Source organism: Staurois parvus, unplaced genomic scaffold (assembly GCF_062004578.1).
Source record: "Staurois parvus isolate SC_StPar_1 unplaced genomic scaffold, SC_StPar_1.0 ptg000318l, whole genome shotgun sequence".
NCBI classification, from domain to species: Eukaryota; Metazoa; Chordata; class Amphibia; order Anura; family Ranidae; genus Staurois; species Staurois parvus.
Window position 1 is genome coordinate 5,327,618 of NW_028318114.1, and position 27,877 is coordinate 5,355,494.

General features: G+C 40.0%; 1 protein-coding gene across 1 annotated transcript in view; it reads left to right on the forward strand.

Annotated features, from left to right (window-relative positions):
* The window catches only part of CFH (complement factor H), a 324,533-nt gene that overhangs the window by 54,565 nt on the left and 242,091 nt on the right, over positions 1 to 27,877 (forward strand). Inside the window, exons 2-5 of the mRNA XM_089683641.1 lie at positions 2,609 to 2,794; positions 4,682 to 4,787; positions 13,931 to 14,007; positions 24,655 to 24,843. Of these exons, the coding sequence (XP_089539767.1) occupies positions 2,609 to 2,794; positions 4,682 to 4,787; positions 13,931 to 14,007; positions 24,655 to 24,843 (558 nt within the window). The remainder of the gene's footprint in view (positions 1 to 2,608; positions 2,795 to 4,681; positions 4,788 to 13,930; positions 14,008 to 24,654; positions 24,844 to 27,877) is intronic.

A 27,877-nucleotide genomic window follows, 5' to 3' on the forward strand; every position in this document is an offset into this window, starting at 1 on the left:
AAAGCATTTTATATGCACAACAATGTATCGCCGCCAACCAAAAGTCAAGCCTTGCCAGACCACTCGCATGGAAACCCATTATGTTTTTCGAATTTATATTTTTTGGGGGCCTAACCTTCAACATGGGCATTACTAAAAAAAATGAACTGCAGTTGCATTTGTCCACAGACCTGATTCATCATATGCCCGTGTTCTCTGCTGCCATGGCCAGGCATAGATATGAGAGTAAAATGTGTTTTATGCATTTCAACGACAATACACTCTGTCATCCTGGAGGTTGCCATGAATTTGACCGGCTACACAAAATTCAGCCCCTCGTAAATCATCTTAAGCAAAAAATTTGCAGATGTCTATACTCCCCAGCAAAAAATTAGTCCCTCAATTTTTCTGGCCGCTTTACATTCAAACAATTTCTCCCCTGCAAGCGTGCCAGATATTGGGTCAAGATGTAGAAGACCTGTGAGAGGACAACAGGCTATACGTATAGGTTTTGGATATACAAGGGAATGCCCCCCCCAACCCGGATGCCCAGACTTTATGGGGAGTAGTGGCAAGATAGTTTGGTACTTGGTGTCATCCTTTTTCCATATGGGGTACCACTTATACGTGGACAATTTTTATTCAAGCGTGCCACTATTTAGACATTTGTACAATCTTGGAACTGGCGCTTGTGGCAAAGTGTGACCTAATGTGTGCCCACTATTAGAAGTGGGTGGATGCTGGACTGTATATATTAATTGTGGGCATACCACACACTTTTTCTGGCAGAGATTTCTTCTCTTTTTTTTCATTCAGCCCACAGGCTGCATAGAAAAAAAGAACATAGCATATATACCCAACAAGGACCAGCAACGTACTGGTACATCACTGGACTTTGAATGGTTATACCAGAATGATGCCTACAGCTGCAGGCATCATCCTGGTATCATTTTTTTTAGCTGGCGATCGGCTTTCATATAAAAGCAATCCTAATAGCTAATTAGCTGCAGGATTTCTTTTACAAGCAGTGGGAGACAATGCCCCCCCCTCCCCCCTGCCTTCCACGGCCTTCTCGGGCACTCCTCGTGGGAACCTGAGAATGCAGCTGGTGTGTAAGGGCAGAGGAGATATCTAGAGTCTGATAGAACCCAGATTTCTGAAAAAAGAGTATATGACAATGCCCATTAAAGTTAACGTTATTTGCATTCCCTGTGATAGCATTAAAAGTGATAAAAAAAACATTAAAAAGACAGTATAAAAATAATAAAAAAAATTAAATAACTTAAAAAAAAAAACCCTCACCCCCCCCCCCCCCCCCCCCCGCGCACACGTGCACCTGTGTTCGTGAGCCTTGGCCCTTTGCCAGTATGGAAACAGCAGTTGCACTATGTATGTGAGGTATCACCATGAACCTGATGAAGCTACGAGGGGCGTGGCGTAACGCGTAGACTCGGCATGGTGACGCACTTCCGGTCCGGTGCCATCTTAGTACACCAGAGAGTCCACAGTACACCCATGTGAGGTGACACAGGCGTTTTGTACTTCTGCTAAATGTGAGTGTATACTTGGCGGTTTTTCTTCTATTAAAGTTTTTACATGCAGTGTTGCACTATGGAAGATTTCTGCTTTTCTTTTGTATGAGTCCCTAACATCATGTATGTATATGCGTATTCATACTACTACTCGGCCAAGGAGGAATAGTGGAAGGTGGAGGAGAAGTTCATTGAAGGTTTTGTGGAGGTAGTCCATACTTGGAGAGATCGTGTAGGATCCTGGGTGATCCGCAAGGCTTTTTGGCCCCTGTGGGTCGCAGGGGGAAGGTGAGCGGGCATGCCTGCAATATAGGAGTATTACTCACCACCTGCACCGGCACAGGAGCATGCTGTCTGTCATTGTGTGTGTTGTTGAGACACAAGATAGACACTGGATATTGTGGACAGTTACATCACTATTATTTACATAGATCACCTGTTTAAAGTGAAATATATCCCTGTACAGGCAGTCACTGTGTGTCATGGCAATTATGGAATGATCACCTGGATATGTATATGTTTTATTAATGTTGCACTCATCACTTATATATGTCACAATTATAAGTATTGTTGACTTTTTGATATTATAAATAGGGTCATAGTAATAATCACAGCGCTATATCACTATTATATTCATTTCCATTATTCCGTCTAAAGGTGAGGATTGGATGTAAGCTGCTGTTTTACTAATTTCAGTAGATATAGCAGCACAGGAGGATCCATAGCATATTTTAGAGGTGATCAAATACCACCGAAAGAAAGTTCTATTTGTGTGAAAAAAGGACATACATTTTGTTTGGGTGCAGCATTGCATAAGCACGCAATTATCATTTGAATTAGTGCAGCGCTGAGTAGCAAAGAGAGACCTGGTCATTAAGGGGTATAAATCCTCTAGAGGGCAAGTGGATAGATACACATATATATATATATATATATATATATATATATGTATGTATGTATCTTGTGTGTATATATATATATATATATATATATATATATATACATACACACACACACATATTGTTTTGATATTGACACGCACTTTTTTTTCTGGACTTGCCCAAGCACAACACATTAACAATGCTTATTTATTTTAGATTCCTGTGGGATACCACCAAGATTTTCAGATAAAGAACTGCTGGGTGACTGGAAAGAAGAATTTTATTTGGCTGGTAAACAAGCACAGTATACCTGCAGACCTGGTTTCATCCGTCTTGGAGCCTTTCGCTTTGTGTGCACTAATGGTCAATGGGAAACTTTAGGTACCATTGGACAATGCAAAAGTAAGATTTTTTTTATTTAGCTTTGTAACTTTACCTGCATATGTACAATATTTGTTTCATCTTTTTTTTCTTTTGCCTACAAAGTAATTGCATTCAATAAATTGTTATGCTGGATACTATAAGGCAACTAGCTATCATTTTCTATTAACACCTCCAAAATAAAACACCCTTTAGAATTCCATCAGGGAGCAGCACTGACACTGAGGATGTTTGTGCCCAACTAATGTACCTGTCAGAGAGGTACATCAATCTGTCGATGCCCACACTGAGGTCAGAGAGTCCATACTGGACACTCCTTGCTTAGTGCACTTGCACCCTCCCTCCCCATATGCTGTGCCTGTCATACTGACAGGTACATAGCCGAGGAGTTTTGTACTAGGGGTGGGTGGAGCCTAATAGGGAACTGAGAGACTAGTTCCCCATCAGGTTGGCATTAAAATTTGATTGATAGCATACAACAGTGAGTAGATTGAAAGCTGCCTTTCATTCCAGTAGCAGCTTTCATATTCTGCCACTGCTGAGCACTGTCAATAAAAGTAAAGTGGATTTGATGGAGAACTAGTTCCTCATTTCCCTCTCAGGCTCTGCTCACCCAGTGACAAGTCATTTCCCAAATATGGGCATTGCTATATGGGGGTAATGACATGTCCTGGATCTCCGGTCTCTTTGCTTATATTTAGCTGAATGGGTCTGGGAATAAAGCCCTGTGCAGGAAGCTGACACGTTCATTACAGCTTCTCAGTACAGTCATGCCACACTAAGGTTTCCACATAATATTTCAGAGTACATAAAGTTACTCTGATAGTTTGCCAGGTGGAAAGCACTCTGAATCTAGGGCTAAGCTATGCACATTGAAGTATTTACATATAAACAAGCAGTAATCTATTTTAAAACAAATGTTCACTAACCTTTACTACTTAAGGTGTTATAAAATAAATTATCTTCAAAATCAACACCAGAGGCCCCGTTTTAAGGTTAATTTAATGTATTTTAATAATATGTAAAACCTTCAATGTTTTTACCTCGGCCAAAGGTTCACCTCAAATTTAAGTGCCGTTCATTATTTCTGTATGTTAGTAAATGAGCACAATTTCCATTCGGAAGTTCCCCCATGTATGTCACCTAAATTTTTGTAAGGCTTCAGCTGATCAGCAGTTTTCTGAAATATTGCCTTGATAACACAACATTGTTTAACTGCAGAATATTGTAGCTAAGATATGTCAGCCTCTATCTGCCATAGAGAAGCTTAGACTACAGTAAATTATGTTTTATTGATGTTCTGATGCCTGTGAAATGACTGTCTAACCTGGCCTTTGTAACTACAATTCTGGTCACAAGCCTCAGAACTGGACATGAGCTCATCAGTTTTTCAAGTTTCATATTCAACCAGTATCTGGCTGATTTAGCAGAATAAGCAGAGATTTACAAACTTTTGGTGGTCTAATTTTTGTTTTGTTAGAAGTTCAGTGGCCCTTTTTATATTTGCCTTGCCCTTGCAACTTCACCTCCTCAGACATTCCTGTGTCTTTCCTACCTTGTCCTATCCATCTTGTCCTGCCATTTTGTCCTACAACCAGTATCAGGAAGGATCACTCCATCAGACACAATCCTTGACACAAAACCATTGTAGGAGCAAATATGTGTTTCTGTCAATACACTGAATTGTTCAAAACAGTGCTTGTTCCTGGGAGATTCCCTTCTACTAATATTCTGATGACAACTGTAAAATGTTGGATTTCTGCTCATTTCCTGTCCCGTTGTCACCATAGTCACCATGTAAAATAATGAGGATGGACCTCAGCAAGTTTTTCTAATTTGTAATATATAATTAAGATCGGTATCCCATGGGTAATAACATAGATATTCCCAACTACTTGTATTGTTTAGAGAAACCATGTGGACATCCTGGAGATATTGAATTTGGTACATTTGAGCTGACGAAAGAAGAATCATTTGTTTTCGGAGCACTTGTTACATACAGTTGTAATGAAGGGTGAGTTGCTACATGTGATAACAGTTTATTTGTCAAAAGATGCTTTATAAATAATTATGTATTGCCAAAGTAGAAGGTATATTAGTCTGAGGTGAAGTTACTAAGACTTGAGCAGCTTTGAATTGCAACCAATCACCATTTATTTTTAGCTTTTCGAAACTTATTGTAACAAGTTAGAAGCTGGTTGGTTATTATGCAGAGCTGCTTCTTTCTGCTTCAGTTTTAGTAAATTCCCCCATCTGTGTTTCAGAATAAGATACTTCTATGAGCACTTTTCTGACTCTCACACGTGTTCATATTATTCATATAAAAAAACAATCCAAATGAGTGACAAAATATAAGTACAACAAAAATGTGCACAGGCCCACGAATATATAATGTAGATAATTATTTTCAAACATTAGCAGATCAAGGACACAAAGAGGAGCAAAATATGGCAAATGCCGGATGTGTTTACACAGGCATAATGTAGGTAGAAAATGCACAGATTTATACTCAACTTTTCTTCTTCTAGCAGCATATACAGTGCATTAACATTCCAGTATCCTGATAACTGGCAGGAATATAGCAGAAGATGAGAAATGCAATGTAGCATATTGCTCCAGAAGTCAGGGGTGAATTCTAAAATTTACTGCATAAAGTCATGTAAGAAAGTAAGCGGACCAATTGTTGACTTTTACAATGTATTTGAACAGAAAAACATAAGATCTTAATTCAACCTCTGCCTACAGAATACTTGAATAAAAACACAGTGAAAAATTGTCTTTAAAATTGACTGTTTCAATTGTTATAAAAAATATCAATGGATGTAATGGTGTAAATATGTGGGAAAATAAATACATCCTTGGCCTTTTAGCAGAAATCCTGCTGGCATTTTTTATAATTGTCTTACAGTATTGGGCATTGAATCACTGGAAGTTTTGACGATTTCCCCATGCAAAGCTCCTTCAGTTGCAAGATGTTTATGGGTTTTCTTTTCTTCATGAGCTACCCATTTCAATACCCCAACAACATTTCAATTGGAAATGCAGTCCACAATTCCTCATTTTTCCCATTCTATCATTATGTTCTTGAAAGATCAATCACGGTTTGATATGATGCAGATTCATGGTTGACTTGATAGCTGCAATTGTCCCAGGTCCTAAGGTAGCAAAGTGACCCCAGATCATAACGATTTCTCCATTGTGTTTCACAGTTGGTATGGTGAAATGCTGTCTTCGTCTTATGCCAAACACAGTTGATTTGATTTACTAAAATTGAAGAGTGCAAAGTCTGGTGCAGCTATGCATAGAAACCAATCAGCTTTCAGTTTTTTTTTTTGTCAAAGAGGAGCTCAGTCTTCCTCAGAAAAATTAAACAACAGCTGCTACAAAACCTGTAGCTGCTGACTTTTATTATAAGCAAACTTAGCTGTCCAGTGATCCAGCATTGTCCTCACCTGAGCTGATTCTTCACACGGCTTTGGGACCAGGTGCCAACAATATAAATAAGGGAAACCGGATGTGAAGTTGCAAGGCCCACTGCGCATGTGCAAGCAATGCTGCACTTTGTGAATGGTCGTGCAATATTTCGGGACCTGTGATGTGTCCCAGAAGGCTGGAGGAAAGTATGGTGAAGTTCCACTCAGATCGCCACAGCAATTTGAACGGAAGTGGGAGCAAGTACCTGTGAAAACCAGGTACCCACTCCCCCCACCCCCCAAAACAGTTCCAATAATTAAAGAGGAGGTAGGGAGGATGCAAAGAATCGGACATTCCTCTTTTGGGTTAAGTTCTCTTTAAATTAACAAGCTGAAGTAAAAAGCTGATTGGCTACAATGCACTGCTGTACTCTACAGTTTTAGTAAATCATCCCCAATATCTGCTGTTACTATGGCCAAATATCTCAACTTCATTAGTACACAGCATATTGTTCCAGATGATCTTTGCTTGTATGGTAAATGACAAACTGTAACTGTACTTGATTGTTTGTTTTAGATATCAGAGGCTTTTTCCTGGCACCCCTTCAATTTAGGTTAAATAGGTGCAAACTCTTTCTGATTGTAGATGCATTCAATTTGGCACAAGCTGTTGCAAGAGTTACCGGAAGCTCTTGTATTAAAATGTTGGGGTTTTTTTTAGACTTAATATGTACAGTGACCAGTGCAGCTCTACATAGTAAATGAAAAAATGTAACCTAAATCAAAATATTGATATAAATATTAAATAAAAAGTTCAAGGATCTTCTTTATAGTGCTTCCATCCCTCTGCAATCACCAAGTGCTTCAAATATAAAAGTGCAAGATTTTTTTACCACCAAATGGTTGGCTCTTGAGTTGAATTTGCTGGACTGACCAGTCCTGGGCAAATTGGCAATCATTTTAAATATATACCCCTTGCAGATTATTTTCTCCACTGTGGAATGATTGATTTTAGATACTTTGGTGATCTTTTTAAATATCTTGCCAGACTCACAGGCATCCACAACTTTTCTGCTTAGGGTTTTAGACAGCTCTTTTGATCTTGGCATGATGACACCACACACATGCACTCACTGGCCTCTTTATTAGGTGCACCAGTTTAATTGCTTGGTAACACAAATTGCTAATCAGCCAATTACAGGGCTGCAACTCAATGCATGCAGGTATCTAGACATGGTAAAGACGACTTGCTGAAGTTCAAACCGAGCATCAGAATGGGGAGGAAAGAGGATTTAAATAACTTTGAACGTAGCATGGTTGTTGATGTCAAACGGGCTTAGTATTTAAAAAACTGCTGATCTACTGGGATTTTCACACACAACCGTCTCTAGGGTTTACAGAGAATGGTCTGAAAAAAAGAGAAAATATCCAATGAGCAGCTGTTGCGTGGACAAAAATGGATTGTTGATGTCAGAGGAGAATAGGCAAACTGGTTTGAGATAATAGAAAGGCAACAGTGACTCAAATGACCACTTGTTACAACCAAGGAATGCAGAATACCATCTCAGAACGCACAAAACATTGAACCTTGAAGCAAATGGGCTACAGCAGCAATAGATCACACCGAGTGCTACTCCGGTCCGCTAAGAACAGGAAACAAAAGCTACAATTCATACAGGCTCACTTAAATTGGACAATAGAAGATTAGAAAAATGTCGCCTGGTCTGATGAGTCTTGATTTTAGCTGCAACATTATGATGGTAGGGTCAGAATTTGGCTTAAACAACATGAAAGCATGGATCTATCCTGCCTTGTATCAACGGTTCAGGCTGGTGGTGGCTGTGTAATAATGTGGAGGGATATTTTCTTGGCACACTTTGGGCCCCTTAGTACCAATTGAGCATCGTTTAAATGTCACAGCCTGCCTAACTATTGTTGCTGACCATGTCCATCCCTTCCCATCTTCTGATGGCTACTTTCAGCAGGATAATGCACGATGTCACAAAGCTCAAATCATCTCAGACTGATTTCTTGAAAATGACAATGAGTTCACTTTACTCCAATGGCCTCCACAGTCACCAGATCTCAATCCAATAGAGTATCTTTGGGATGTGGTGGAACAGGAGATCAACAACATCATGGATGTGCAGCTAACAAATCTGCAGCAACTGTGTAATGCTATCATGTCAATATGGACAAACATCTATGAGGAATGTTTCCAAAACCTTGTTGAATCTATGCCACAAAGAACTGAGGCAGTTGTGAAGGCAAAAGGGGGTCAAACTTGGTTCTAGCAAGGTGTACCTAATAAAGTGGCCAGTGAGTGTATACAGCAAACAGAAAACCAGAATCTAGATAAGGTTTAAATAAGATAGGTTCCACCTAAGGCCAGTGGTGTATTTTGGTTTTGTGCTGCCCTAGGCAAGACTAAAATATTGCCCCCTCATCTAAATTTACCCCACCCCTTCCTGTTTAGGACCCACCCCTTTATCTGTAAACTCCACCCCTTCCACTTTATGTCCACCTCTTCCTATTAGAGCTCCAGCCCAGGAGACAGTCAGAGAATGCAGACAGGATACAGGAGAGGGTCCTCACAACCCCTCCCCTTACATCTGGGTCCTCATGTTCCCCCTCCTTAAATCAGGGACCCGGAGTCCTCCCTCCTTACATTAGGATCCCAAAAGTCCCCCCCTCCAATACATCAGGGTCAGTCCTTTACATCATGGTCTACAGAGTCCCCGCCCCCCCCAACACAGCAATGCCCAACAGAGCACTGCCGAGTCCCCCCCCCGCCTGAGCACAGCCAAGCTGCCCCCTGCCCGAGCACATACAAGCCCACCCCCTCTTCCCAAACACAGCCCTGCCCGCACCCCCCTCCCGAACACAGCCGAGCCTGCCCCTCCACCCGAGAACACACAAGCCCGCCCCCCTCCCAACCACAGCAGAGACTCCCCCCTCCCGACCACAGTCAAGACCGTCCCCCCACCCATGCACACATGAGACTGCACTGGTCCCTTCTGCCTGGGGGTGATTCCGCCCCCCTGAAAATGCCGCCCAAGGCAGGTGCCTTGTTTGCCTCGCTGCAGATATGCCCCTGCCTAAGACTAAATTCGCACAGTGAGGAATCTGTTAAGCAGCCAGCTATCAAAAACATAAGCAGAAATCAACAAATTCCTGTTGCTGCCATTCAGAGTATAGCTAATCACTCATGTGGAAGTAACCTAACTAGGTTCTAATCATTGGCACCTAAGTCTTTGACACCTGATTCTAACTTCATAGATTTAAAATGGTAGTTTTTCCTTGTGCAGAATTTGCATTTTCATTAATTTTGATGTTCCATCTATTCAAGTATTTTACTTTTTATCTCTAGATATTGTTTGAATGAAGATCTAATGTTTAACAGAAAAAAGGGGGGAAAAAACCTGCGCTACACCCCAAACAATGTAATGTGTGAATAAATATGTAAAAAAATATTCTGAAACAATAAGTGAATTGCTGCTACTCTTTCCCCGAACACCAGAAAATACAAAACATATAAAAAATGAATGCGCTGTACACTAAATAATCATAAACAATAATAAATCAAATAAATACTGCTACATAAAAAATGTGCATAAATTCATAGAAATAATATAAGTCCATATTCATATATTAACCTCCCTGGCGGTATTCCCAAGTGTAGCTCGGGGTTAAATATCAGTGCCAAAAAGTGGTAACCACCGAGCTACACTTGAGATTACCCTGCAGCGTTGCTCTGGGATCCCTGTTTCACTTACATTGTCCTTCGCTCCCGCGATGTCCCCCCTGCTGCGTCCCCAGCCATCTTCTCTGGCCAGTGCCGGCCTCTGTCTTCTGGGTTCCAGTCCCTGCAAGCATCGGGACGTACGGGGGCCAGAACCGGGAAATTAAAAAATGTTAAAAAGTGACATTCACGGAATACACTAAAATCACATAGTAAAACATTACTGTTTCAAAGCATTTCACATACATTTTGTCCCCAGTGTCCTGTGCCTTGCCTGCATTTTTACCATTCTTTCTGCCTTGAAACTGAGAAACGTACATGGCGTCCAAAAAGCGTCCCTTTAGGTCAAAAGCGGCTTTAGACCAGCGAGAGAACAGCGATAGTAAATTAGAACCACTTGCAGAATTGAGTGATAATGATTTGTCGGGAAATCAGACACTGAAAACGATTTTGCGACTAAGCACAGCGATGTGCGAACTTGGCGCTATATTTCATATTTCAGTGTTTTTGGTTTGATTACATTATTGAATTACATTTATTATTATATTATTATTTTTTATGATTATTTATTATGATATAATTTATGATTTCATGTTTCAAATTTTATCATACCCAGGATGTTTACTAGACTCTTGCTCGGACAGATTTCAGTGAGTTATTCCTAAAAATTACAGGCCTACAATAAAAAAACTATATATTTCCATGCAAACAAAGTACCACTTTAAGGCACAGAAATATAGACATAATCAAACCGCTAGGGAGGTTAAATAATAAGAAAGTCCAAAAATCCAACACAGTGCTGTGTGCTAAAGAAATCCTTCAACGAAAAGTGCCTCTTACCAGACACTTTGATCTCCAATCAAGAGATCAAATGAGCAGATGGTGTTCAGATCCCACACTTACACCCTAGTTATCCGTTTCAAGGAGATGAATGGGAGATGAGTGGACAACTGCAAGTTCACTTGAACTTCATCACATCAGACAGCTCTTCACATCATGCAAGGAAAGGTTTAAAGCAGCAGAAGAACACTTCATAGTGCAACCCAATAAACCAACAAAGAATTTATTAAAGTATTGCACTTACATAGATAAGGTGCATAAAGGCACCGGAATGAGGTGACGCCAGAGGACACCATTTTTGGAGAAACGGGCAGGAGCTTTCTGTGACGTCACCTCATTCCGGCCAGTGGTCTGACACCATGGGAATTTCAAAATGTTTACACTGTCTTTATGCACCTTATCTATGTAAGTGCAATACTTTAATAAATTCTTTGTTGGTTTATGGGGTTGCACTATGAAGTTTTCTTCTTTTGTTTTAAACCTTTCCTTGCATGGTGAGGAGAGCTGTCTAATGTGATGGATTTGTTCAAGTGAACCTGCAGTTGTCCATTCATCTCCCATTCATCTCCCATTCATTGATTGGAGATCAAAGTGTCTTGATTGGAGATCAAAGTGTCTGGTAAGAGGCTGATTTTTTCTTTTGTGTCAAGCATTTGTTGACACCTATGCATTTTCCATTTGAGGATTTCTTTATCACAAAGCACTGTTGGATTTTGGGACTTTCTTGTTATTTAATATATGAATGTGGACTTATATTATTTCTATGAATTCATGCACATTTTTTTATGTAGCAGTATTTATTTGATTTTATTATTGTTTATGATTATTTAGTGTACAGCACACTCATTTTTATATGTTTTATAATATCTAATGTTTGCCTGTTCAAATACGGTAAATTAGGGTGCTTTAGGACTGCTTTAAATTGTGCCCCAGCTAATCTTGATTGATGATGCATCTACATTGATGGATTGCATTTGGAATTACACCATGGGACATTTTTGTTTGGTTTTCTCTGTCAGTCTCTGGGGTAAATTTAGTTTAGGTTAAAAAAAAAGACGCTTTTAAATCCCTATGTTTACTTACGTTAAGCTGCAGTCACATTATCATCCAGTGCTGGGTCCTTCTCTCTGTTTATTTGAATGGGTCCTTCTTATGAGTGTCCATGTCACTGACTGCAAAGATGGCCAGCAGAGGGGTCCTACAAGGAACCAGAAGAGGCTTAAATTTAGACTGAGGGGAGTGAAGGAGACCAAGTACTGCTAATGGGTGAAGCTTGAACTAGTGATCCCTGCAGGTGGAAATGGCATTATTGAGGGACCTGTATGGGAGGACTTGGGTGAGTATAACTGACTTCACCTGGTAAGGGGAAGTTTACATGGGTCAGGAGGAATGGGAAAAAAAGCCCTCCAATGTCCTCAACATTGGAAGGGTACCTTATCAGGGGGTTCCATGCTGATGGGAACAACAGCCTTATTCCCATATTTCCTTGGCCCAGTGGATGTGGTGGTCTGCAGGCAGGAACCTATAAGAATATGTAAACCTCTTTAAGATAAGGGGGCCCTAAGATATCCAATCCTTCCCCCTACCTGCATGAGTACTAAAAAGGTTATATAGTAAGTTCTTTATTTTAAAAAAAACGGTGTAAATTCAATGTCATTTAGTGGTGCTTGCATTTTTTCAGATTTAAGGTATCTCTCCAGAAAGTTATATAAAAGAATTGTGTATTTTTAATGTTGCCCTTTAAAATGGATCTAAAGCCTAGCTATTTCTTACCTTAACACATTTCCTAAATAAAAAAAAAATGTTCCAGTGTGTTTGTATTGCTCCTTCACCCCCCCCCCCTCCCCTCCTTTATACTTACCTGAGTCCTATCTCAATCCAGTGCTGTGCCTGTCTCCAGCGGCTTTCTCCCCTCTCTCTGCTGTTCGAGGCAGTTGCGGGAGCCATTGGTTCCTTCTTCTGTCAATCAAATCCTGGGAGCAGAGATGGGAGGGCAGGGCTGAGCCATGTTGTGTGTGTCAATAGATGCACACAGCCTGGCTTGGGACCAAGTTTGCTGGTGTGCCCCAATAGCAAGCAGCTTGCTATGGAGTCAAACAAAGAATAGGAGGAGCCAGGGACACCAGCAGGGGACTAAGTAGGAGGTTTGGGCCATTCTGTACACAACCATTTCATAGAGCAGGTAAGTTATTTAAATTTAAAAAAAATGTATCTTTTACAAAAGATTTAGGACTTATTAAAATACCTGTTTCCTGCTGCACAGTAATCTTTCATTTTTTATCTTGGTACATATCACCCATGGCAGTGCTCAGCAACTGTGGCCCTTTTTTTTACCGAAATCTTGAATATTTGCCTTCAAGTACTACAGTATGTTCAGGGTCTGCAAATTTTTCACGTGCTGCGCTAGTTCAATAAATATCACCAAAACCAAATCATATAAGTAATATAAGAGCCAAATGAACCACGCACCTCGACACCAGGACGTGGCTCGCATAAGCCCCGGGACAGGTGGATATTATATGATAAGGGCTTATACATTTTTAACTTTGTGAGTACATTTCAATACATTTTATTTTGCTGTCTTATACTATGTGGTTCCTTTGGCTCTTCTCTTATCATATGGTGAGTTTAAGGAGTTGGAGAAGGATGCTTTGTTGTTAGAATAGCCAGACCTTAAGGTGGCTCATACTATCCTTTGTGGGACGTTATCAATACAGATGCACTTTTGACTTTTTTGATTCAGAGAGTCAATTTACTCTGGTAAGCATGTTTGATAGAGCCTGTGGTGGTGGATCACTGAGGTGGCGAATCACGTGAAGAATTATTGCAATCTGTGGAAGGAGATTTTCACTTTTTGGTCACTTTGGGACTTGTTTTACTTTTATGGACTCACTTATATGATTTGCTTTTGGTGATGGCTATTTATTGACTAAGTACTTGTACTTACATTTATATGGGTCAGTTTGTATCAACGGATGTGCTAGCAGCTTCACTAGTTCTCTGAGCGTGATTTATTTTGTGCTTATTTTGTACATTTTTTCAAGTGTTCAGAGAACATCCTGCAAAATTATATTTACTTGGTTCACTCATCACTAAATATTATACAGTAAAATAACAGAGCATGGTGTTTGTTGTTAATATAACTTAGCTTTTATTTTTTAGGTATCAAATGATTAGCAGACAAAGAACAAGAGAATGTACAGCGACAGGGTGGAGCAATTATCATCCACAATGTGAAGGTAAATTAAAAAAAAAAATTCTAATACACAAGTGAAATTTCCTTTCATAAACTACATATGCATTTATACACAGTGTATACTTTTTGATATGAAAACCATTTCACAAAACGCCACAGGGAATGTGACCCTGTAGATGAAGAGGGAATGTGAGGTCTTTGTTTTCCTATTCACATACAACATGCCACTATAAACGGATCGGAAAAATTCATGATTTGATCTAGATGGAGATGATTCACATCTGGCAGGGATGTGCATATATGAATAGATTAGCCACAGATTTACTATATATACTGTATAGTAAAGCATATCTAGATCCAAAAAATGGTGATGGCAATTTTAGTCCATTGATTGATAGCCTTCTATTCCTTTCTTTCAGTCTTTGTTCAAAATTCCTTTTTTGCAGCTCAGTGTGTACTGCCTCCTCTTACTCGGTTACAAGTGTTAAAGTGTTACTAAACCCACAACAGTAAAACCAGTCTTTATATGTAGTAAAGCATGCTTGTTATACTCACTGTGGAACCTAAGAGGTTAATCCTCTGCATTGTGAAAAAAACGCTGTTTGATCCTGACTTCTCTGATCCTTCCCTTCTTCTAGTATCCCCCTCTTATCTCCTGATAAGACATATCTGTGGAGACACTCTGCACATGCTCAGTTTGGTGTGTATTGCTAGAGAGGTTTTTTTTTTTCTTGGGAGAGTTCATATGATCAGCACAGAGCCAATCAGCACTGTCCAGACAGTGGGTCAGGGGTCCTGCATCCTCCTAGAGCAAAATGAAAACTACCCCTTCAAGCTTTAACCAGTGCTCGGCTGAACGCTAATAGAAGTCACAAGGTATTTAGCAGTTTATATTTACTAAAATAATTGCACTTCCATGCTCTGTATACTGTGGGAGACCAGATATAGTGAATGCAGGGCCCTGGGTTTAGTAACAGTTTAAGTTTTGTTCTGTTGGTTTAACAGCCACTTTTTGAACCTATCAGGAATATTCCTCTTTCTACTCTTATTTACACGGTTGACTTCCTTATTGCTAACACCTCTGTAGGACAAATCTTTCTGAAACACTGGTCTTTTCCTTTTGATCCTGCAAATGGATGATGTGGTCTTGAGGCCCAGAGCCTCTTTCCTTACTAATGTGGTTTTGTTTTGTTTTTTTTACCTCATCCTGGTCAAGCTCCAGAAGGAAAACATCTCTTTCTGTCCAGTTTTCATTCATGCTATGCAGCTTAAAGCTGAACTATACTCACCTTAGCTCCAGTGATGCAACGTCCTGGAGCTCCCCACCGGCTGCTGACATCTTCCAGGGGCCAGCTTCTGGGTATAGAGCACTGGCCAGTTTCATTGGCAGGCTGATATGACATCACCCCAGCACATGTGGGAGAGTTCAGTCGGCTTCGACATTGGCAAATCTGTACAGTGAGCTGCAGGTGTGCAGCTCACTGTTACAGGGGTGAACCGGCAGGTAGGTAAGTTTAATGCAGAAGAGACAAAGCATATTTCAGAGGGCTTTTGACAGACAGTGAAGACACATTGGGGTTTATTTTCTAAAGCTGGAGAGTGCAAAATCAGACTCACTTCTGCATAGAAACCAATCAGCTTCCAGGTTTCATTGCCAAAGCTTCATTGAACAAGCTGAGGTTAGAAGCTGATTGGTTTCTATGCAGAAGGGAGTCTGATTTTGGACTCTCCAGCTTTAGTAAATAAACCCCATTATGTCTCCTCCTAACTGCCTAATCCCCTAAAATCCTGCACTACTGCACCAAAATTGGTTCATGTTCAGCGAGCGGTACTGCCTGTCAAACACGATGTGGAAAATTTTTGCTGAACGTGTGTATACCCCATTCAGTAGTAAAAACATGGCTCAACCTCCTGTTTTTACTGGCTCCACCCCCTCAAACTGTAAACAAGGCCCTAGGGGCTCAATCAAGTGAATGGATGGAGGGTGGTAAAGGCAAACAATTGAGCCCCATTTTTTTCTCAATCACTCAGTTGGTGACTACCACTTATCGTAGAGGCCACATCAAGGTGAATTCTCTGACATGGAGGGATGCCCCCATATGTAATGACAACATGGACAAATGCCTCAAGGTCTTGTTTCATGTGAGTCAAATAACATATTGGATTGTATACATGTTCAATTCAGTTTGTTCAAATTTATTTTTCAGATGAAAATTAAATTTTTGGAGATTCCAATGCATTCAAATTGCAACAAACAAATCCGAAAAAAAGCTATATAAAAAAATAACGAATGACAAGTAAACATATGGGTGGGTCACCTAGGGATATCACTAGGTAATGCCACCCCCATGTCTACCTGTCATTCGGAGAGTGACGTGTCCCGTGGAGAGACACTCGCACAAATCACACAATGACCCCCTCATGTTAACAACATATGGCCTGGTATGGTCCAGGAGAAGGGGAAGGTGCTCACTTGCCCCCACCTTTTATAGGTGTTTGCTTGGATAAAGGTCTGGTACAGATTTTGGGGGGACCCCTTGGCATTTTTTTTTATTAATTTGGCTTGGGGTTCCCCTTAAAATCCATACCTGACCTAAGAGTCTGGTATAGATTTTGTGGGGAACCCCACGCCTTTTTTTAAAAACATTTTGGCATGGGGTTCTCCTCAAAGTCCATACTAGACCAAAAGGGCTCTCATGCTTTTTTTTTTTTAATTCTTTTTTAACCACTTTCGCACTGCCCTATAGCAGAAATGCCGCTACAGGGTGGCAGGGCTGCGCAAAATCAGGTGTGTATATATATATATATATATATATATATATATATATATATATATATGTGATTTAGAATTTTCAGGTAGGGGGTGCGAATCCTATCCATGCCACCATTGGCGGCCTCAGCTGTTGATCACCAGGTCCCGGCTGGTTATTCTCCACCCACACCCGGTGATCGCCGAGTATCACTGATGGGGAAGAGACCTGTATGTAAACAATACAGATCTCTCCCCTGTCAGCTCCTGCACATTGCTATGTATTGCTGTGATAGCAGAGCAATACAAAGCATTGTGCTAACTCAGTGAAACACCCACAGCACACAGTAAAACAGCACACAGTTAACCCTTTGATCACCCTGGATGTTAACCTCTTTCTGCCCAGTGCCATTCGTTTTTGATTTTATTTTTTTATTTTTTTTACTGGACATGTTTAATAGCAAAAAGTAAAAAATATAGTTTTTTTTCTCAAAATTGTCAGTCTTTCTTTGTTTATAGCATAAAAAATAAAAAACACAGAGGCGATCAAATACCACCAAAAGAAAGTCCCATTTGTGGGAAAAAAAAAGGACATAAATTTCATTGGGTGCAGTATTGCATTGTTAGTTAAAGTAACGCAGCTCCGTATTGCGAAAAATGTCCTGGTCAGGAAGGGGGGTAAATCCTCTGGAGGATTCCAGCACTTTTGGGGACAGACTAAAACATTTAGTGTGAGAATGGCTTAATGTAGCTTAACGTGTAATAAACTGCCTAAATCTCGATCAATTGACTTGACTTGAAACATAGCCCAAGTTGTCAAGATCCCAAAGATGTCTAGAAGTTTCATAGATTTTGGCCTGCCACAAAGAAAATGGGGGGCATTAAGCTTGTTTTGTGGGGAGCTTAATGTGGGTTAACGTACAAAAAAGAGCTTAGACGTTTACCAATTTCACCCAAACTTCACACAATATCTATGGCAACATACATTCAGGTCCATAAATATTGGGACATCAACACGATTCTAACATTTTTGGCTCTATACACCACCACAATGGATTTGAAATGAAACGAACAAGATGTGCTTTAACTGCAGACTGTCAGCTTTAATCTGAGGGTATTTACATCCAAATCAGGTGAACGGTGTAGGAATTACAATAGTTTGCATATGTTCCTCCCGCTTGTTAAGGGACCAAAAGTAATGGGACAGAATAATAATCATAAATCAAACTTTCACTTTTTAATACTTGGTTGCAAATCCTTTGCAGTCATTTACAGCCTGAAGTCTGGAACGCATACACATCACCAGACGCTGGGATTCATCCCTGGTGATGCTCTGCCAGGCCTCTACTGCAACTGTCTTCAGTTCCTGCTTGTTCTTGGGGCATTTTCCCTTCAGTTTTGTCTTCAGCAAGTGAAATGCATGCTCAATTGGATTCAGGTCAGGTGATTGACTTGGCCATTGCATAACATTCCACTTATTTCCCTTAAAAAACTCTTTGGTTGCTTTTGCAGTATGCTTTGGGTCATTGTCCATCTGCACTGTGAAGTGGCGTCCAATGAGTTCTGAAGCATTTGGCAGAATATGAGCAGATAATATTGCCCAAAACACTTCAGAATTCATCCTGCTGCTTTTGTCAGCAGTCACATCATCAATAAATACAAGAGAACCAGTTCCATTGGCAGCCATACATGCCCACGCCATGACACTACCACCACCATGCTTCACTGATGAGGTGGTATGCTTAGGATCATGAGCAGTTCCTTTCCTTCTCCATACTCTTCTCTTCCCATCACTCTGGTACAAGTTGATCTTGGTCTCATCTGTCCATAGGATGTTGTTCCAGAACTGTGAAGGCTTTTTTAGATGTCGTTTGGCAAACTTTAATCTGGCCTTCCTGTTTTTGAGGCTCACCAATGGTTTACATCTTGTGGTGAACCCTCAGTATTCACACTGGTGAAGTCTTCTCTTGATTGTTGACTTTGACACACATACACCTACCTCCTGGAGAGTGTTCTTGATCTGGCCAACTGTTGTGAAGGGTGTTTTCTTCACCAGGGAAAGAATTCTTCGGTCATCCACCACAGTTGTTTTCCGTGGTCTTCTGGGTCTTTCAGATCATTTGTATCATTTGGTAAATCACACCAAAAGTTATTCACGTTAAAGTGATTCTAAAGGCTCGGGTATTTTTTGCATAAAAATAACAAATGTGATACTTACCTCCTCTGTTGTAGTTGGATTTGCACAAAGCAGTCAGGTTCCTCCTCTTCTCGGGTCTCTCTTCTGTGCTCCTGGTCCCTCCCTCCTTTTCAGTGCCCCCACAGCAAGCAGCCTGCTATGGAGGCAACTGAGCTGTGTCACAGCTCCGTGTGTCCATTCAGACACAGAGCTCTGACAAAGCCCCACCCCCTCTATCCTCTGATTGGCTAGCTGACTTTGATTGACAGCAGTAGGAGCCCATGGCACCACTGCTTTGTCTCAGCCACTCAGGAATGGGAAACTCGGAAGGCTGAGAAAGTCATGGTGATCGCTGGAGAGAGAGGGAGCTAAGGTAAGTGTTAGGGGGCTCAGGGGGGCTGCTGCACACAGAAGGCTTTTTATCTTAATGCATAGAATGCATTAAGATGAAAAACCTTCTGCCTTTACAACCACTTTAAGCTATATTTTACAGTGCTAAAACATGTAATGTAAACAGCTTAATGTAAAAAGAGCTTAACGTACCATAATGTGCCTAAATCTCAATCAATTGACTTGAAACGTTGCACAGCCCAAGTTCTCAACTTCCCAAACATGTCCTAGAAGTTTTTTGGGTTTTGATCTCCCACAAAGCAAGTGAGTGACATTAACCTTGTGTAGCCCCTACTGTAGCGTGGAACAGCCAATGGGGGAATATTATGAGTGTGTGTTTGTTGCTCACCAGCCATTTACTGGGGTTTCTTGGCTTGTGGTGCATGCTTGGGAAGTGCATACTTCCAAGTTTCAAATACCAGTCAATATTGGCACAAAACCTTCAGGCTTCTGCTAGAAAGCTGAACATGAAGAGGAACTTCATCTTTCAGCATGACAACGACCCAAAGCATACATCCAAATCAAAGGAATGCCTTCTCCAGAAGATGATTAAAGTTTTAGAATGGCACAGCTAGAGCCCAGACCTGAATCTGATTGAAAATCTGTGGGGTGATCTGAAGAGGGCTATGCACAGGAGATGCCTTCACAATCTGACATATTTCAAGCGTTTTTGCAAAGAAGAGTGGGCAAATATTGCAAAGTCAAGATGTGCCATGCTGATAGACTCATATCCAAAAAGACTGAGTGCTGTAATAACATGAAAAGGTGCTTCAAAGTATGCACACTTACGCAACCATTTTTTTTAGTTTTTCTATTTACTTCTCTCCACAGAAAAGATTCCAGTACGTTTTTCAACTGAGTTGTTTTACAGTTTATAGGTCACATTAAAGGTGGAAATTTTTCTTTGTCTCATTTTCTTACATCACAGAAACCTGACTTTTTTTAACAGTGGTATGTCAATTTTCTATATCCAATGTATATGTTCATGAGAAGTGCTACGTGCTCAATCCTAGTACAGTCTACCTCCAGGCCAAAACCTATGAAACTTCTAGGACATGTTTGGGATGTTGAGATCTTTGGCTGTGCAAAGTTTCAAGTCAATTGATTAGGATTTAGGCAGATTATGGTACTTTAAGCTCTTTTTACATTAAGCTGTTTACAATGTTTTAGCATTGTAGAATATAGTTTAATGTGAATAACTTTTGGTGTCATTTACCAAATGATCTGAAATGTTCAGAATATGTTTACATAGATAGAGTCTTCTATTGTGTGAAGTTTGGGTGAAATTGGTAAACGTCTAAGCTCTTTTTTGTACGTTAAGCCACATTAAGCTCCCCAAAAAACAAGCTTAATGTCCCCCATTTTCTTTGTGGCAGGCCAAAATCTATGAAACTTCTAGAACATGTTTGGGATGTTGAGCTCTTGGGCTGTGCAAAGTTTCAAGTCAATTGATTGAGAATTATGCCGTTTATTACACGTTAAGATACATTAAACCATTTTCATATTAAATGTTTTAGTCTGTCCCCTTCTTTTGTTTACATTTTGCTGCCAGAGACAGCGGATGGGTCATGGTTGTTAAGGATGCGGTGGCCAACCGCTCTTTGATAATCACAGCTATTTACAATTCAGATCCATTCAAAGTTATGTCGGGTGGATCTGGACTTTTCAAATCCACCCGGTATAACAAATATGCAAAATGAATCCAAAAGAAACAAAACAAATCCCAAAAACTAAAAAGATCAGCACAATGAAAGTGAATAAACAAAATGATACACCTAACAAATGTATCTGAAATGAAACAAAAAACTTAATTTTCTGGCGTGCACATGACTATTGGATTGCTCAGGCCAGATGGCCTACATGTTGAGCTTTATGTGTGACACAGCCGTGGATACCAGGGACCAGATGAGCAGAACGCTTTAGCTAAACTGTGTGATGGAGCAGGCATCTAAAAAGATGTTTTTCTGCATGGCATTTGTGGCAGAAGCCTCTTTGTTGCTTTGTTAGAAAAACTCATCAAGAATGTCATCAGAGGTAAAAGTACCCATCTCTCTCAGGCCAAGATTAGAACCAGTCTTGTAAGGGAACACTGTCCTTCTCTTTTCCCATGCCCTCTTTTTTGTCTCCAAGACCAAAGGCCTTTCAAGGCTCCTACCTTTGTGGAGGACAAAAGTCCTGGCATTCCAAATCCTCAGAAAAGCCCCCCTGGGCATGAAGGTGAGCACCATTACTGTTTGCCAGGAGGGGGGGGGGGGCATCTTTTGACTTTTTGATGTCTGGAATCTTGCACCTCATATTCATAGCTATGATGTCTCTGGGCTATAAAGCAGTGTTGTGTTCCATGTGTCCTCCTTGCTTAATAACTGAATGTTCCCACAAAATCTTTTGGATCTTCAAAAGACTCTGCAAGGTCTCATAGACTAAGGAGATTACTGCTCCTGTCCTTCTATCAGAGTACTTTCAAGGTTTTTATTCAAACCTTTAGTGTTTCTGAAGCCCCAAAGAGGTGTGCATACAAACTTGGACTGAAAAGCCCCCAATGTGATCATTCATGTCTACAAGTTTTAGAAAGAATCCTTGTGATTGCTTATTTCATTGCTGTATCAAAGAGATTTCCTGGTAGCAGGATCCTGATTCTCCAGAAGTTGTATTGGTTTTGACCCAATTTTGGGTCTATCTGTGACCAGACTTTGATACTTCTTGGATCCAAGTGTTTCTCCCTCCAAGCAAACTTCTATTTCTTTTACCTGAGATTCACGCTCACTGATCTTCTGTCTTCATGGGCCAAATTGCTTTGTTTCAAAACAGGCCAAATTGTTTGAATTCACAGACCAAGATGTTCTTGTTATTTTTGGCACTAGGACTTTTCTCTGTTGGAAGATTTTGATAATGGGTGCCGACATAGAGGGCTAGCAAGGAGTCTAGGCACCCTGTTTGTGCAAGGGACAATGGAGTCCCGGCTACCCATCCACAACTTGGAGCTCTGGATGATCTAGTTTTTCTCAGCACTTGATCGGTCTTCTTGTGGGACATCAAGTTTGGATCCAATAGGACAATGCCACAGTCTTGTCCTATGCCAACCATCAGAGACGTCTTACTGTGGTATGAGAGGTTCAGTTCTGTCTGACCTGTTTAAAATGTTCCAGCCCTCTCAGCTAGCAAAGATTTATGGTGTGGATTCTTGTGTTCACAGTAAAACCCTTTTCTAGAAATCAATGGAGGGACACAGGCACCACCTCTCTTGTGCTTATGTCCATTGCTTTTGGTGTTTGCTACAAAGCACAGCATGCAGTACATCAGGTTTTTTCTTTTTACTAGTATACATAATAATGGTGCTACATTTATGACTCAACTCTAATAAGAAAGACAGGGAGATATTTCAGGATGCTGCCCCCGGAGGCTGCTACTATATTGTGAATATTTTGTACAACATTACTAATTTCATTGGGGTCATCAAAACTTTCTTCCACTTCATGTCCTACACCAACAAATAAAGGTATAAAGGACTTACGGCAGAAGAGCATCAGGTTGTCTACCTCTAGTGCTTTCATTCTACTACTGTCTAGGCACTGGTCAACAAATGTTTATGACCCTGTGTTTGATATAAAAACAGTGCAAACATTACTAAACTACCATCTTGTGACCAAACTCACCTACCAAGCCTTGACAATTCTGTAAATGATTTTGGTTTTCATTCACTATCATGACACTGTAAATGCAACAGTAATTTAGGTTGTTTGTTTAAAATACACCACTAGATGTCAGAAGAGGAACATGCATTAAGGAATGCTTTCCCGATGTATCAGGGGTTAGACAATTGTTTTGTTGCATGTATTTTTTGTTGCTATTTTTTTAGAAAATCAACAGGCCAGCTGTCAGTTGTATCCTTAAATAATCTGTATACTTAATTTGTTTTTTTGCAATATATTTATTTGTAAATATTTTGGACTTCTTTGATACATTCAGGTTCTTTGTATTTTTGGCTGCTGATACGATTGGAAAGTTACTATTGAAGTATTTTCCTCTGACAAGATAACTGTAATGTCTAATTTCACCTGTGTACCTTCCAAACTTGAGAAAGGGTGGGGATGCCTTTGTTCATCTGTGTATTTTGATTGCCCCGCCATTAGGTGAAATAAATAAATATACATGCATATTTGATTGTTGTATGGCAATGGCATCCATTTTTTTGCATTTAATAATAAATATTAGCAGTATATAAAGACTGCTAGATTCAAGCGCCTTTAGCACTGGATTCATTCCATCATCAGAATAAGTTTTAGGGCTTTTTGCCCACTTTTATTTATATGATATGTCAAAGTAATGCAGTGTTCTGCCATTGCAAGGATTGGTTGGCATTAAAAAGACCATAATTGTCTCTCGGCTTTCCAGCCATTTAACACACAGATCTGTCCACCTCCTCCTTAAGACATAACTCCCTTAGGCCTGTCACATTGATTGAAATAGATTGAAATTCAAGGAGCTCAGCGGGAACTAGCCATCGTTCCATCTCTGGGCAGGTTGATAGTATTGAAGCCGATCTACTGATCAACTTCAGCACAACCAGCCTGCCGGGTTCTTTTTGAGAACACCTCCGACAGCTATAGGTGCATATGTTATATGTTCCACTTTTGCAGCCACTGCCCGCTCTGCTGCCTTCAGTGACAGCAAGCGGGGAATCTTCTCCCCCTGCTCGCTTTACCACCCAACTCTGTCATTTATTCTCTGTGAATGGGAAACATTTGCGGCTGTTGGGTTGTAGTTGTCAATGAACTGCCATGGCGCTATTAAGTGCTCTGGTAGTCCATTGTCTCTTCCTGTCAATGTGTATCTGCTTGCCTGTACGAGCAGACAGGTACACTGACAAGTCTGCAGGAGTCTGCAGATCTGCTGCTCATGGGTGCAATGCTTTCTAGGCTTCAGGTAAAAAAATTAAAAAATAAATGTACATTTTTTTACCTGCAAAAAATGTGCATTTATTACTTTTTTTTCTTAAAGGTGAACTTATCCTTTAACAGCTGGCAAAAGAGGGTCCAATGTACATTGATTTTTGTATCTGGTGAGAAGCATTGTATCTATGGTTGTTTTTCTAAATGACAAGAATATGTCTTCATTCTCTGATTTGCATATTTCTTGCTGGATACCTTGAGGTTTATCTACAATTCCTACCACCCCAAAAGTTATGGGTCTTACTATTTTACTGGCAATGCAAATTTCTTTAAAAATGTATCTTTATAATTTATGAAGCTCTCATTTTAATTAGTGAATTCCACACCTATATGTAAATAGACCACTGTTACTATACTTTTGGTATAGAAACTTTTGCATAAATTTCATAAATAATCAAATTAATCAGTTTTTATTTTCCATTTCAGTTAGATACTGTCCGCCAGTTGCAGTTAACAAAAATGTAAATGTTTTAACTACTTCGTATGAAGAAGAGTATTCTGTTGGCCAGGTAATACGATTTGAATGTACAAATGCTGGCCAGAAACTACAAGGAGCCTCTGAGGTTTTCTGTACATCTGAAGGAGAATGGAATGCACCACCACCAATATGTGAAGGTAATGATACTGTGTATATCAGCATGTATCCAATATAACATTTTACCACACCAATGACAACAATAAACAACATTGTTAATATTTTTATCAAAATGAGACAAATTGCATCAGTCTAACACTTAAAGGTGTTTTGGGACATTTTTACTGCTCATAAAGTGGTGACACTTGCTCAATAAATAGCAATAGCAAATTTGAGAAAACTCCACTGTATGTGATCCCATTCACACAGCATACCTAAACAATGTTTTAAAGATATTTCCTACCTTTTAAAGATGTTTTAAAGGAGAAGGTATCATGGCTGAATCTAAGAATTTCTGGAGTTTCACAGTGCCTATGTGTTCATATCTAGTTTATTGCTGATAATGAGGAACTGCAAACACTTACAGATTGGGTTAACTATGTTAAACATTATTCCTTAGCCCCTTCCTAAATATTACAAAGCAGGAAAAGCATGTAGGTATTTCTAAACAAGTATAAAGCACCTATAAAAATAACCATCAGTTTTGACCCTTTGGCACCATTTGCCTCCTCCTTAAGGGTTCTAAAAGCTCAGAGGTAGAGGCAGGTCTATGGGTCATGTGACCAGCGTGATTGGCTGTCACAGCAATCACATGGTTGAAAAGATCCTGATCGCAAGTTTGCATTGTGAGAAGGTTTGTATATGGAAAACTTAGAAACACAACTCCTAGTACTGAAGACTGTAAACAAAGTGACGAAGTGTTAACTCTTAAAAAAAATTGGTGCACAAAGCGAGAAGGGGAAGTGGGCAGTTAATTCATAATGTGATTACATGCACTGTAAATTCTGAAATATTTGACGATGCAGCAATCCATCTAATTGTTAATGAAAGGGCTAGTGTTTACCACAAATAATATATCATAGATAGTATGATTAGCAACAAAAACATATTACACCATGTTCACAAAATAAAATGTGTGGCACTGCCTATCTAGAAAGTATACATCCAAATATAAATGTCCATAACCAAAAAAGTTGAATAAAAGCAAACAACCAGTCAATGAAGTCTGTGATGAAGAAAAAATGTGTGATAAAGTCTCTTAAATGTATAGAAATCCATAAACATGCTTCCCCATTGAATAAGTGAAATCAAACTCCACATGCACTTAATACTTCAAACATAGTGAACCTTCGTGTAAATCACCACTGTGCTCATAGATGGCCTCTCACCTCATAAGACCTGACAGGTCTCACATTGCTCAAAGACAGTAGATCTCCAGATACAGCTGCCTCACAGATACATTTCTTTGTTCCAGGTAAATAACCAGCCACAGATCACATGATATGTCCACAAGATCTAGTAGCGATGGGATCAGCTCACTATCAGCCTCGACTGCTGCACATGCACACCTTTCCAGTCATGGAAACAGATAGTGGCCACCTCTCTAAATGCTCCAAATCAGAGATAGCTGACCATAGTGTAGTATGAATAAAAATCAATGCTTTAATAAAACATACTGTATGCACATTAAATCAGTGACAACTCATGCAAAAGATAAAGAACATGAGTATACCTCAGCCTTCACTCCACTGGCTTTTGGCATCCAATACTGTCACTCGCCTAATCCTTCCTTACATGTTACTCCATACCTACGTTGCATCATCTCCTCGGTTTACATGATCGGAATGTGGAGTTTGATTTCACTCAATGGTGAAGCACATTTACGGATTTCAATACATTTAAGAGACTTTACCACAGATTTTTTCATTATCATGGACTTCATTCACTGGTTGTTTGCTTTTATTCAACTTTTTTTGGTTATGCACATTTCTATTTGGATGTATGCTTTCCAGATAGGCAGCACCACACATTTTATTTTGTATATTGTTTATTCACTGATTTGAAAACAGTTTGTGTAGGCAGCAGCCCTTTGGGTAGTTTTCATATATGTACATTTGTTGTATATTTTTTATAGAGTGGTCATTTTGACTTCTGGCAGCGCACAATTCTTTCCATACATTTTTCACTATATATTAAACCATGTTCACAAAATGAAAATGACATAAGTATAACAATATAAGTAAACAAAACACAATAATAATACTGCCCCCAAAAGTCATCAATCTATAGTAAATACACAGAGAGGTGATAAAGATATAGCATATAGGACTGATACAAAATGAATCAATATCTAATATGATCAGTTAAGAAGTAGCATATTAATCTGTATTCAACAGACACTAAGGAACAAAAATTATTATTAGAATACAATAAGGTATAAGTAAGAGGCGAGGTAGCAAAATCACCTAGGCAACTGCATGGTTACAAGCAGAGACTGACAGAGGAGAGGATCAATGGACATTTCAGGCTATATGCTTGCCTTAGAGCCTGTTAGGCCCCTTTCACACTGACGGTCCAATTGAGTCCACCTGCTAGTTTTTCAGACGGACCTGAACAGACCATCCATAGACCTCTATGGACTGGTGCAGCTCATTGAACTGAATTCCCAAGTCATGTCCAGGTTGACTGGCAGCACCTGAGTGATATGCTACAGTATAGCTGTAGAGTTGTACTACATTACTTATCAGTTTTTTGATGGTTGTAAGTAAAAACAATAGCAGCTCAAGTGTAGATGCACAAATAAGCTCAGGGATTTGTATCCTCTCCATCAGGGCATAAGATTGGAAAGTAAAACCATGAAAATAAACCCAACAGAAAGGGAAATATTTTGTAAAATCATATTCAGGAAACTTGATTTTCTAGTTTTTATTGCTCTGGTACTGTCACGATCTGGGTCAGGTTCAGAGACCAGTTGCTATAACAGTGTAAGGCTTACCTTAAACCAGCAGGATAGGTACACAGGCAGGTCACCCTGGGAAATCACGCAGGCTCACCTGAGGTGCGGGGTCTAAGCATTAACCGGTTTTCACCAGAGCTCCTAATGGTGGAGATGGATTTGGCTGCGTGTCAATACCAGGTCGCAGATCTCAGGATCACCCCACTAGGGAATGAGCAAGCCAGTAACCGATAGCGGATCAAACAGATTAGGGATAAGCAGAAGCAGAGTCAAACAAG